At 49.3% G+C, this 13635-nt stretch overlaps 1 protein-coding gene across 4 annotated transcripts in view; it reads left to right on the forward strand.

Annotated features, from left to right (window-relative positions):
* Positions 1 to 13635, forward strand: part of SH3KBP1 (SH3 domain containing kinase binding protein 1) — a 346074-nt gene that overhangs the window by 290466 nt on the left and 41973 nt on the right. For all 4 annotated transcript variants that reach the window (XM_060086464.1, XM_060086462.1, XM_060086463.1 and 1 more), the window contains 2 exons: positions 1936 to 2016; positions 4596 to 4755. In XM_060086464.1, coding sequence (XP_059942447.1) covers positions 1936 to 2016; positions 4596 to 4755 — 241 coding nt within the window. The remainder of the gene's footprint in view (positions 1 to 1935; positions 2017 to 4595; positions 4756 to 13635) is intronic.

The following is a 13635-nucleotide window of genomic DNA, read 5'->3' on the forward strand; positions in this document are numbered from 1 at the left end:
AAGATGAGCATTCCTAGTTCCCTATAGAACTCCTCTTTATCATTGTTAAAACAAATTTTAGGGAGAAACTCCTCCGTGAATAACTAGTTAAGTGGCATTTAAAAAAATTAACAACTAAAACTGAAGAAGAGTAGGGGTATTTTTAATTCTACACATGCATAGTTATGTTATTTCTGTAGCATTTAAAGTATGAATACATTTCCAGATTGGTTTATTCAACAGATTTATTAGGAGTGATTTTTTTCCCGTTCTTTTGGCCCACCAAGTTGGGGGGAAAAATCAGTTTGACCTCACATTCCTTTCCCATTCCCTTCAGCATAGTTGAGAATTACAGAGATTAAGCCCCCAAACGGGATGTTAATTACATCTCCTGCTCAGCCCCCATCCTTGTTTGTGTTGAGCAGTTTAACTTTGCCACCTAGTGGTTCTGACTGGATAAATATTTTATTTTGCTGAAATTAAAACAGACTATTGATTTGCTTTTTTTCTGAAGATCCTTTTCCATAGAAGCCTTGGTGACAGGTTAGAGACCAAGGAGGTGAGTTGAGTGGTGCCAGGCTCAGGTGGCCTAGAATGTAGCTAGGGTTGGATTCTTCATGGTAGTAGGACTGTCCGTTCCTCCTGTGTCTCTAGGAATGGTACTGAAATTCTTCATTAGCATTAGGAGACCGGATCGTAGCATGGTAGGCAAATTGTTATCCTTTTAAGACAATTTGAAAAGGTTGTGCTGGATCTCTAGGGGCAAAGCATGATGGCATTTAATCTTCCTAGATTACTACTACTGCTCGTTTATCCTGCTGTATCATCTTGGGAACTGCTTTGTAATGGGGAGGTAGATATTCCTGTTTTCCTTGTGTTTGGTTATTTGACGAAAAAAAATCAGATACAGAATTGATAGCAATCAGATACAGTGTTTAACTTGTAGTGAGTCATTAAAGAGTTAAGGTAAAGTGTGTGTTCAGTGGATTTTATTTTAAGTTCTTTTGCCTTCTGATGCTGTGTAATTGAGATTTTAGTACCAAGCACACATCCATAAGGTTGGTCATATAAGGAGTTTGTCAAGCACTCAACCAAGTCCATAAATCAGAGGAGTACTTGTGATGCGTTTGATGCTTTAGCTATTTTCCAAGTACTCTTACGGACCTGAGGCCGCTGACAGTGATGAAGTTCCCTGGTATGGGAAGCAGCTGTGGTCCAGGCGTGTGAAGAGGAAGGGTGAATTGGCACATTTGGGAAAATGTAATACGTGAGGGATTCAGATGCAAAGGACCTAGGGAGAACCACCGTATCTTCTCTGTACACTCCTCCACTTAAAAATGTGTCCAAGAGGTAACAAACTACCAGTTATAAAATAAATAAGTCACAGGGATGTAATGTACAGCATGGGGAATATAGTCAATAATATTTTAATAACTTCGTGTGGTGTGTAATGTATAAAAATATTGAATCACTGTGTTGTACACGTGAAACTAATATAATATTGTAAGTCAACTAAACTTCAATTTAAAAAAATACACGTTCTAGTTACTATTGCTGCGTAACAAACCACTCCAAATTTGGTGGCATAAAACAGCAATCTTCTTATGCCTGTGGATTTGTTTATTTATTTATATACATTCCCCACCCACACCAAGTGGTCTCCTGTGGTCTTCCTTACTTTGATGCGTAAGGAAGTCAGATTTAAATATCAATAAATATTAGTGGTGTTCTTGTAAATGAAGGATGCACAGGCAGGCAAACTTAATGACATGTGCCAGAAATGGCTTCTGCTCCGTTTCTAAGCAGCTTGTGTTTGCCAGATAACACCAGCACTCAGCTTAGGAAAGAAAAAAACCTATTGACTTTGCTGTACCTGATAAATATTTAAAATGCTAGTGCATCTAATAAATGGATGGGGGAAACATTTCCTAATCGTTGCCATCCTTTCCCCGCCAGGTACCACTGAAAGAAAACATGAAATTAAAAAGATACCTCCTGAAAGGCCAGAAACGCTTCCAAATAGAACAGAAGAAAAAGGTATGAGATCAGGTCTTCGTTGGCACTTCTAGAACGGCCAGAGACAGAGCTGTGTGTCACAGGGCTAGTCCCTGTTACCCACAGAATTTGCTTTTTCTTTGGAATATGGTGATTATGGTTTTGTTTTGATTGCTTTTAAATTTCCTGTTTCTAAAGAAATAGGAGAGAGGGTTATGTGGTGCTTCTTTGGGCCGGCATTTCTCATCCAGTGAAAAACAACCAGCCTAGTCACTTAACACACTGGGGCTCTTCCATCCCAGTCTTCCTGCCATCACCGCCCTCCCCACACCATTAGCATCCTGAAGTCCGCATGCTGACTGTAAGTTCCTAGAGGGCCCCGCTGTACTGGCCACGGTTCCCAGCCAGCCTCGTGCCCCAGGTGCTCATTAACTGCTGATGGGTGGGTGTGGCTTAGAGAAATTCCCATCCAGACAAATGAAAGCTGTCAGTCACTGCTGGGCCTTTGACTCTGGCAGACACATGTCCTCGGTCAGGAATGTTGAGGGAGGGGGTGGCATGGCAAAACTGGGAGAAGCAGCCCAGTGCCCACAGTCCCCTTAATGGGGTCAAAAATGTCATTTTCAGGGAAGTACCGTAACCTGTATCACACAGTCAGTTTTATGAATGTGTTTGACTCCTATGGTCTGCGTGTCCCTCCCAGAGAAATCTGCATGCTGTGGAAGGACTCATTTTATTAGGTGTCTAAGGTTTGATGGATCACACATTTTACGGGGAAAGCGTTACGTTATTATTATGAACAGGAGGCAGAGAAAATTCCATTTCCAAAAGCAGTTATTTGTGAGTCACGAGGGAAATGCTGAATTAATGGATGTAATTATTCGGAGATGCTCCTGGGTGGCCTCATGAGACTTTGTGAAATTTAATATTTTGTATCAGCCTGCCAGAAGTTTTACCAACACTGCGAGTTCTTAGGAAGTTATACCTCTTTCTTTCACAGCGAACAGTTAAAACTTGAGCTGTGGAAGCTCCTTGTGAAGGCCAGGTCTGCGTCACAGATCGATGAAAAAATAGCTATTGAGTGTGTACCATACAAATAGTTCTTTGATAAAAGTGTGCGTGTTGTGACATAACCAAACACCGCCTCTGTCCTCACGGAAGACACATGGCTGGTTTGGGGCTCATAGCCAGGCTCTGTGATGAGGACACTGCCTGCTCTGTTCCATGCTGACTAGCATATGTACTCGGCTTACGTGTGAACAACCGCCCTAGTTGGTTGGCCAAGTGGCCACACACTTCTGCTTCCTTCCCCTCCCGTGATGCCTTGTTCTGTGCCGCAGTGGGTCAGGAGACAGAAGCAGCAGGGAAGACAGCAAACCAGCCCCACCTTGAGACTTGGCCTCCCTAGTAGGTGGGCACGAACCCTCTCTCCCATTCGTTCTGCAGGCTGCTGGAGCTCCCGTCCCTCCCAGGAGGCAGGAGGAATCCCCCCTCCTTTGTATTTTAGCGGAGCCCTTCCTCCTCTGGTGCCCCCTCTGGTCCCTGCGGACCAGTAAAAGAGTTCCCAGCATTCCTGGATGGAGCACATTCCCTTATTGAAATCTTGTGGGGATAAGCACAGTGATGTCTGTACAATACCTGATGGGCTTTTTAAAGCTTTGCCAATCTGCCTGGTCACCCAAACGATGTGAGTTTGTGTTTGCAAGTAAAACGTGTTCACAGTTCCAGCTTCCAAGTGAGCACAGGGATGCTGCCTGTCCTCCAGTGGGCAGCTCCCTGAAGCTCTATCTTTACAGAGAAACATGGGGACATAAAACATGAAGCTGCCACTAAGCACTGCCCAGTATGGCACCAGATCTGGCTTTAACTTCTTTCTAATAGCTCCGACACCCAAAACCCTCAGAGACCAAATATCTGTGAAGTCCCAGTTTACCTTCCGAGGTGAAACTGTGCACAGAAAGCGTCCAGAACTAATTGTTGGGTCCTGGTGCTTTACGCAGGCTGACCTGGGAGACGTCAGGCCTCTTTCCTCCGCACACCCAACAGGTCCCGCTGGTCATTGACCAAAACCATCAGCCATTTACCGAGCACCTGCTCAGTGCCAGGCACCATGCGGGTTCTAGAGAGATGGCCAGACGTGGGCCCTGCCCATGGGGGCTGACTGCCTGCAGGCCGTGCCAAGCATGCAGACACCCAGAAAGTACTCAAGTGGAGCCTGTTTATAAAGGGCTGTCCTTCGCAGCTCAGGAGAGGGAGTAGGAAAGTCTGCCTCTGAGGGTGGGTCCAGCTGTTGAGAAGGGAACGTGACCGTGTCGCATTTCAGCCAGGCAGAATGTGAGTAGGCCCAGTGAAGTATGAGTAGGAGTTTTCCAAGGGTGGGCAATGGCCGGAAGGGCCCTCAGACAGAGGGACCAGCATGAGCAAAGGTGAACAGTGGGCTGTGATTGTTTAGGGCTTTTTCTAACTTGACCAAGAAGAGATGATGCTCTTCGCCTTCCATCCTGACCTTGGCAAACAGCGTCAGTGATTTTTTTTTAAGCAGAAAACAAGCAGTCTTCAGTACTGTCACTTACACTAGTTCTATCTGTCTTCTTTATGCTTCTTTAAACAATGACTTAAAGAAAGACCAGAGAGAGAGCCAAAACTGGATTTACAGAAGCCTTCTGTTCCTGCCATACCGCCCAAAAAGCCACGGCCACCCAAGACCAATTCTCTCAGCAGACCAGGTGCGCTGCCCCCGAGGAGGCCGGAGCGACCAGCGGGTCCCCTGACCCATACCAGGTACTGCTCCGCTCTTGACGCTGGGGCGGGGGCGGGGGCAGGGCAGCCGCAGGACGCTGGACTCCAGCCACTTGGGACCTTGCTCCCATGCTCAGGCAGAAGCGGGTGTGAGGCTGGGGGGCGCAGCCTGGGTTTCAGGATTGGAGATGAGAATCCAGGTCCTGGCATCTAGGCCCTGCTCACGCGTGGGCATTTCCCCCTGTGCTTCCTTAGAGCAAGGCCAGCTGCCCTTACAACCGGAAGTGCAGGTGGCATGCCCGCCTTCACCCCTGGATGTCCTGCTGGCTTGGGTGCGTGCATCTCACTGGCAGCTCCATCCCCTGGCCCTCTCCCTGCTCTGGGGTGGCCCCCTCCACGCTCCCAGGCTCCCTCTGCTCTTGCCTGTGCAGCCCTATTGTAGGACCCAGGACCCAGTCTGGCAAATGTTGTCTTAGTGTCCATGTCCATGTCCATGTCCATGAACTATGAGACCCTCAAAAGCAAGGGGCATGCTTCGTTCAGGCACGAGTTCCGAGACGGGCCTGGCAAAACTCAAATTTGTTCACTGGCTGGCTGGACACCTGTGTTAGTGATATGGAATCAGAGTTGGACATTGTGCCTTCCAGACCTGAGATGCCCACCACAAGGGACAAGGAAGTGTCACGTTCTCTCCACAAGTTCATTGCTGGAACTTTCTACCGTTACATGCATATTATACGTGTTGATGTAACATACTGGAGCAAGTCGGTGGCCTAGAGGTCTTTACATGGACCTGTCAACACACAGTCACTCACTGAATTTTTGTTCTTCTGAGCTAAGTTTGCATGGTGAGAATCTCATGGGGCTTCAGTGTCCTCGTGCTAGAGTCAGGCAGGCTTCCAGGCTCACGTCATAGTAGGAGTGGGAGCCCCAGCAGGTCACTGCCCCTCTCTCCTCACCTTCCCTGTCTGTACATTGTGTATGATCATGGAATGCATCTAAAAGGATGGAAGGGTATAATATCCGAGTATGTAGCCTCGGGCCTGTAAATCAACTTTACTTTCACTGTCTTATTTATGATTGTGTATCAAACTGGGTATACTGGAGTGAAACAAAAATAGCTCATTTACATTTTAGAAAAAAATTTAAAATCGTGGTAAAATACAGATAACACAAAATTTTCTCAGGTATGTGAGCCCATTGGAGGAGCGGCTGGCTCACTTGTGTCATTCGGCAGGTGTCCCCCAAGATCCAATCAAACAACTGCTCCCCTATGATGGCCCCAGGGGAAACTAACGGGACCAGGGCCACTGTTGAGTGGGTCAGGCCCCTACGTGTTGTGTCCTCTTCTGCTGACGGACATGCGCACGATGAGGCCGCTTGCCAGCCCCAATGACCTTAGCAAGGGCCACTTCAGTAACATTGGTCGGCCCAGAGCTTGCACTTCAGAAGGAAAAGGTTATGTAAACCTAAGTGCTTCCAAAGAGAACATGAGCTCCACAAACAGGGAGGAGGGAGCAGCAGGGGTCGTGCATCGCTTTGTGGTGGGTGAAAGGAGAGCAGAAGCCACGCTCTGCCAAATTCTTATAGTCTTCCAGGGACCACAGGCATTTCGATGAAGTCAGTAACGATTTCCAGAATATTCCTGCTGCTCTAATGATCCGATCCGAAGCGAAGTGCGGTTCCAATGGCTTCTGCGCCTTCAAAGGCTGCTCTCAGCCGTCTCGTTAGGAGATAGGTGCAGGCCTTGCGAGCCATCGATTAGACCTGCACGGGAGCAGGGAATGAATGATAACCTCTGACCCTCTGGGCTCACAGAAGCCCCATTTTCCTCCCGCCTCTGCTGAGCTCTTCCCCACCTCCAGCTCTGCCAAGATCCAGCTGTGGGTCAGAAGGATGAGCCACCGAGGAAGATGCGTGAGAGGCGTTTGTACAGAAGCCAGTGGGAAGCGTAACTGTTCTTTACATTGTGTGTGGCATCTGAGCAGCCTGGGAGAGGGTGGGCAGTCCCCGACCTCCCAAGCTCCCAGGGCACTGGTTTGCAGAAAGGAGGGAGTGAGAGGCAAGCCCCAGGCTTCCTTCCTGCCAATCCCTGGAAGTGGCAGACCCGGGCAAGGCTGGGAGCATTTGAGGAGCCGGTACCTGCTCTGACCGCTTGCACAGCCAGTTGAAGGGAGGACGGTGCCTGCTCTAACTTGGTGGTTCTCAAGTTTGAGCATGCATCGGCGTCACCTGGACATCATATTCAGACACATTGCTGGGTCCCACCCCCACGGTCGTTGATCCGGTAGGTCTGGGATAGGTCTGGGAATTGATGCTGCCGGTCCACATCCACGCTGTGAGAATCTCAGGTTTTTGACAGTGCCACCCTCCTTCCCTGGCTGCCTCTCATGCATCCGTTAGTGCTGCCCGACTTAAGTGCCCAGTTAGCACGCCCCTCTCCTGGAAGCCTTCCCTTATCTCTCACGATTGCTCTCTCCTCCAAACGCCTGACACCCCGTGTTTAGCCTGGTGCGGGGCCCCATGCTGTGCCACTTGGGATGCTCACACCCCCGGACTCCTTTACCAGATTTAAAGCAGATCAAGAGTGTGTTTTGTCATCTCCACATGGTTTACGGGGTTGAGCATATGGTAGTGGCTCATTTAATACACTTGTTGAATGCCATGGTTCCTAAAAAGGGGGGGAGGTGCCAGTGCTTACATTTTGTTCACTTTTGCTCTCCTGTCATCCTTCCCAGCCCCTGTACAAGCTCTGTAGCCTGTGCGTCTTATGTTCTAAGTCACCTAGTGTGCCATGGATTTCAACATAAAAAAATGTAAGAAGATCGAAGAAAGGCTTGCTGTTTCTCAGTATCTCACGCATTTCATATTTTTTGCTAAGCAGTTACATCGGACAACCAACCCGTGTACTGGTTTATGAACTTGTTTTGTTCCGCCAAGGTAGTTGAGGTAGGAATGTTCACGTCAAACAGTTTTGTGTCGGTAGTCCTCCAAGAAGGGGTATTGTCTGCTGTGCAAACCCGAATCCTCGCCAGGATTTACCTGACTGGATGGGTAGATGGGCGGATGGATAGACGGATGGTCCGAACACATGGACGCTCGGTCACCATTTGCTGTTCTTACTGGGAATGAGGCATGAGGCATTGCCACTCCAGCTGCAGTGTCTGGGCTCAAGCTTCCTCTCACCAGCCAGAAAGCTCGCTGCCAAATGTGGCTTCCAGAAGAGATCGATTTCTTTCTATTTAAACAGGGACTAGCATCTTTTAGAAAAAGGAATACCTAAGTTTAGGAAGAGGGGAGTCATTTTTAGATGCGTTTACTTAACAGAAATGGATTGAGGGACTACTGTATACCAGGCACTGTTCTGGATCTTAGTAACGGTGGGGCTTGGCCATGATAGATCCTGGTCTTCATGCGGAACTAGGACACCCGCGCGATTTTGTGTCCATCTGAGCAAGTAGCAGCATGCCATTGACATACTTACCTCCAGACAGTAAATGTAGGTAGAAACTTAACAGAAAGAAAGAGACTTTTTCCAAAAAAATGTAGTACCAGAGTTGATTGAAAAATTGAATGATGATAGGAGATTCCCCTAGGTCATAAGTGCCTTTGTTTGAAAGTCTGTGCTTTGGGGCTGCATCAATTATTATCTCACAGCATAAAGACAGCGTCTGCTGGTGTCGCCCAGCCCACCATATAACTAAGGTGGTTGTGGTACAAAGAGCATTCTGTCTACCTCTATCTTCACACTTGAGAAAGTGGAGTCTCAAAAGTATAGCGCCTACTCACTTGTTTTGATATTTGATCATAAAGATATTTCAAATGACAGAATATACCTTGTGTGTGTGTGTGTTGTATACACACACACGGACATGTGACATTATATGTCTCATAATGTGTATTATCGATTTAATAAAGATGGGGTCATGAGAAGAGGCCCTGAAACTTGGGAGAAGGGTCCAAAAGAAAAAAACATCCAAGGAAAAGCTGGAAAGAAGCAGGCTGTCCTAAGCCCTAGCAGTTCGCATGCAGCGGGAGGCAGCGAGCCAGAAACCTGAGGGGCAGAGCAGGTGTGTGCCTTCAAAAGAACAGAAACCCAGTGGGGAAAGAGGTGAAGCAGGCTGAAGAGACCAGAACAGGTTTGTTAATCTTCCCAAACATGGACACCCCAAGTTGTAAATAATCTCATTTTCTTCCCAAAGAACGGGCAAGTGGGAACAGGACCTTTGGCCCAAGTTGCCAGGGAGTCGTGCCTGTTGTCTGCTGCAGCACAGAGCAGCCAGCGCTCTGAGTGGAGGGGCAGGCAACTGGCAGGGCGGGGACGGGCGGGGCTTGTGGAGGCGGGGCTTGAGTGATAGTCAGGGGTGGGGCTGGTGGAGGCGGGGCTTGAGTGATAGTCAGGGGCGGGGCTGGTGGGGGCGGGGCTTGAGTGATGGTCAGGGGCGGGGCTGGCGGAGGCGGGGCTTGAGTGATGGTCAGGGGCGGGCCTGGTGGAGGCAGGGCTTGAGTGATAGTCAGGGGCTCTGGGACTGAGAGGAAGGAAGTGAAGCTAAAAGAAGTAAGAGGAGGTGAGCTGAGCAGGGATGTAGTGGAAGCAGGAAGTGGGGAAACTCGATGGCCAGAAGTACCAGAGATGCTGGTCAGGAAGGGGAGGTTGGTGCCCACAATTTCAGAGGCAGAGTGGATCTGAAGATGGACATATCCACAGAGGGAGGGGCCCTGAATGTGGGTGGCTGAGGATGAATGAAGGTCATAAGGGCTGAAGGGACCAGGGGAGGGAGGGGATGGATTGCCCACATGGCTCTCATAGGCTCAGGAAGATGGCAAGAGCTGAAATGAGGTGAGGCTGATGTTCTCATAGCCAGTGTCCTCCCAGGTGGATGTCGGGGTGTTCTGGGAGTTGATGACAGTCAGTGATAAGAAAGTTTCAATAGTCAGGGCGGTAGCAGGTCATTAAGTCAAGAGATTCCAGATTGATGGAGTTGCTTACTGTGGCTCAAGCATCGCAGAGGGCGCTGTCCACTGACTTCAGATGTGGAAGCCTGTGTCAGAGGAGGAATATCAGTGAGAAGGTGGGCAATTGGGTCTTGGACACCAGGCTGTGGGCAGGAGGCCTAGTGGCTTCCCAGACCTGTGCCACTTGCAGATGACCTATTGCTTTAAATCTTAAACACACCAGGTACATTTCCCATGAAAGGCTGAAGGCTGTATGGAGAGAACTGGAACACGGATCCAGGGAGAGCAACAGTGGAATTGCACGTTTTTTCCTTGTAATGAAGAGGGAGCCCTGGATACCAGAGAAACCCTGGGAGATTAGTGACTGTTGAGCCCTGGGACATTTTAGCTTGAGGCAAAGATTAAGTAAACATTTATATGCCAAACATCAACTAAGTGCTTAGGGAAGGGCAGATGTCTCTCTGGAGACCAACTTACCCACAGGGAAGTTAATTTTTCTTTAGATTTACACAGGCATCCCAGCTGCTTCAAGCCCCTCAGGATACAAATTAGCAGAAAGTAAACTTCTAGGTCCTGGTGGTTCTGTGAGGTGTGTGGTCCCCATGCCCACCAAAAGAACGCACTAAAAAAGACCTTTGCTCTTATTAGCTCTAAGCTAATCAATCATTTAATTTAAAAAAAAAAAACAGGGAAAGAAAGATAGCTAGAGTGCACACAGATGTTCCCTAAGCAGGCAGATAGAATGTGTACCTGGGTGGTCAGGCCATCATTTTGAGTTTGGATTGCTCAAGTATTCTAAATGTCTTTTCAGAGATTCCTAGGGATGTGGCATGTGGTGTTTGAGTGTTTCCCTTCTTTTCTACAAGTCAGGACCAAGACATGTCTTTGGAGAGTTCAGGAGAGAGACCTCGGCTAGAAATTACAGAGGTGGGTGTCATTGGCTCACAGATGGTAGTTACTGGCATGGAATGGCTATAATCACTCCAGGAGATTACAGAGAAGAAGAGGAGAGAGTACAGGCAACAGTGGGGAAAACCACTACTTACAGGGCGGAGGAAGGACGAGGAGCTGTGGAAAAGGGTGAGTGGACTGCAAGGCCGTGGAAGCCACGAGAAGGGAGGGTGGAGCGGCTACCGGCCAGTGGATCTCGCGCTCGAGTGTACGTTGGCATCACCTGCGGTCTTGTTAAAAACACAGATCGCTGCTCTCCAAGTTTCTGATTCAGGAGGTCTGGGTTCAGGCCTGAGAATTTGCGTTTCTGGCAAGCTCCTGGGGCTGCTGCCGCCGCTGGTTAGCCAAGCCCACTATGAGAACCTCCACCAAAGTGAGAGCCAGGGAGACTTGAAGGGGCTTTGGTCACTAGCTAGCCCTTGGTGATCCCAGTCAAGTGGTTTCTATACAATAGTTGGGAGCAAGAGACAGACTCAGGGTTGAGTTGAAGAAAGAACAGGCGGGCGACCAAGCACGTGTAGACTTGTCTTGTGAGAAACTCGGCTATGGGGGAAAGGTGGAAATTGGATGCTACATACGGATCCAGTGATAAGAGAGGAGTGTGTACGTGTGTGCTCTGTGTGTGTGTGTGCGTGTGTGTTTGTGTGTGTGCTGTGTGTGGTGTCATTCCTTATTTCAGAAATTCATCAAGTGCCTCCATTTGGCTAGGCCCTCTTCTGGGTGGTAGTTAACTACGGTAACCAGGCGAGACATGCCTCCTACCCACCCACTGCTTACTGGGCTTTGGAGCCAGGCCCACCAGTGTGGAAAGCCCACCCCTCTGCTTCCTTACCCTGTAGCTTCAGGCAAGGTACACACCTCTCTGTGTCTCAGTTTCCGTCGCCACTCCTAGGGCACCTAGTTCTTCTCGGGGCACTTGTGAGGCCCTCAACCAATTTTTTTTCCTCCCTTGAGAGAGCTCAGTGGGTGACCTTGTTGGGAGAGGAGTTGTCACATGGTGACAAACAGGTCATGCTCAGCAGCCCCGAGGGAGCGAGGAAACACGGACGCCCTCAGACCTCACATCGAGAGGTCTCTAGGGAGAGGAAGCAGAGCCGCAAGAGTGTCGGGGAAGGCTGGGCACTGAGGGAGGGTGGGTGGTTTATGGAGCAGAGGAATCCCACAGGGGAAAATACCTTGTCACATTGTAGAAATGTCTACCTTAGCTGCTGGCCTCATTTCATTCGTATGTATAACTTTCTCTCCATACGTCTTTCCATCCTCACCCAGAATAAATTTCATTCCCTGCAAGATCCAACAACAGTAGTGATGGGCTTAGCCTCAGCTCAGACTGAGCCACATTGATTTTCCTGCCAGTGATGGCCAGGAGCAGGCAAGGAATCAGTAGGGGATATTAACGCCCTGCACGGGCACAGGTACTAATTGGTTCGTATAACACTTTTCCCATGGGCTATTTTTTTGAACACTCTTCCTCCAAGTGACACCCCACAAACTTTTCTCAGAGTTGTGTGCTGATGAGATCCCCTCCTCCAGGCATCAAAAGCCCCTTGCCCCTCTGAGAGGCCCAGCTGTGGGTTTGCCGATGGGAGCTGCGGGTGTCATCATCCTTCGGCCTTAGGGGCTTGGGGCTTGTGCCCTGGATGGGCTCTAGACGGAGGCCTGTTTCCACCCACACTTGCAGAGTCTGCACGGAGAACAGAAATTTGGAGGGGAACTGAGTGGGCAATGTCCCATCACCTTCCAACGTGTCTTCACCAACTATAAATAGCCAAGCCTGTTTGTGCTCATCCAAACAAGGACACAGTGCAAGGGGAGAGCTGCCAGGAAAACCACTCTGGTTCCCACTTCCTGCACCCCTGGCCTCGCTCAGGCTGCCCCACATTTAGACGGGAAGTTCGTAGTCAAAAAGTGCCTGTGATTCCTGGGAGATTTTAGGCCGTGGGGTGAGTGTGTAGGGGCTCCACGAGATCAGCAGAGCCTCCAGATCCGCATTTCTGGGAAAGGGGAGCGAGGCTCCTCCTGCCCTCCTGCTGATGAGCAAAGGAAACTGGGCTCACTGCTGCTGCAATTTTGTCCTTTCCTGAAGGAAGCGTTCAACCTCCCCGGGCAGTAATGGCCCCTCACAGAGCGCTTCTGAAGGACTGGCTTCATCTCTGCTCCCTCCACAGATGGGCAGAGCCCTCTTATTGTTGCTTATTTGCAAGAGAAAAATCTCTACAAGCATCAAACATGTGCATTTTGATTATTACCGCCCCAAGTGTGGTGGGCAAAGATAGGGCTGGGTGTCAAGAAGCTTCCATCCAGGGCTTCCCTGGTGGCGCAGTGGTTGAGAGTCCGCCTGCCGATGCAGGGGACACAGGTTCGTGCCCCGGTCCAGGAAGATCCCACATGCCGCGGAGCGGCTGGGCCCGTGAGCCATGGCCGCTGAGCCTGTGCGTCCGGAGCCTGTGCTCTGCAACAGGAGAGGCCACAACAGTGAGAGGCCCGCGTACCGCAAAAAAAAAAAAAGAAAAAAAAAGAAGCTTCCATCCAGTTTTAGCTTTGCTACCAATTAGCTGTGTGGCCTTGGGCTCATAACTCCCACCCTTAGAGCCCAGGACCCTCGTCCGTAATAAAATGGGGGCCTGAGCCGGGTAATCTTTACCCAATTGTTTTTTTTTTAACATCTTTATTGGAGTATAATTGCTTTACAGTGGTGTGTTAGTTTCTGCTTTATAACAAAGTGAATCAGCTATACGTATACATATATCCCCATATCCCCTCCCTCTGGCATCTCCCTCCCAACCTCCGTATCCCACCCCTCTAGGTGGTCACCCAGCACCGAGCTGATCTCCCTGTGCTAAGCGGCTGCTTCCCACTAGCTATCTATTTTACATTTGGTAGTGTATATATGTCCATGCCACTCTCTCACTTCGTCCCAGCTTACCCTTCCCCCTCCCCATGTCCTCAAGCCCATTCTCTACGTCTGAGTCTTTATTCCTGTCCTGCCCCTAGGTTCTTCAGAACCTTTTTTTT

This window comes from Mesoplodon densirostris, chromosome X (genome assembly GCF_025265405.1).
Source record: "Mesoplodon densirostris isolate mMesDen1 chromosome X, mMesDen1 primary haplotype, whole genome shotgun sequence".
Lineage (NCBI taxonomy): Eukaryota > Metazoa > Chordata > Mammalia > Artiodactyla > Ziphiidae > Mesoplodon > Mesoplodon densirostris.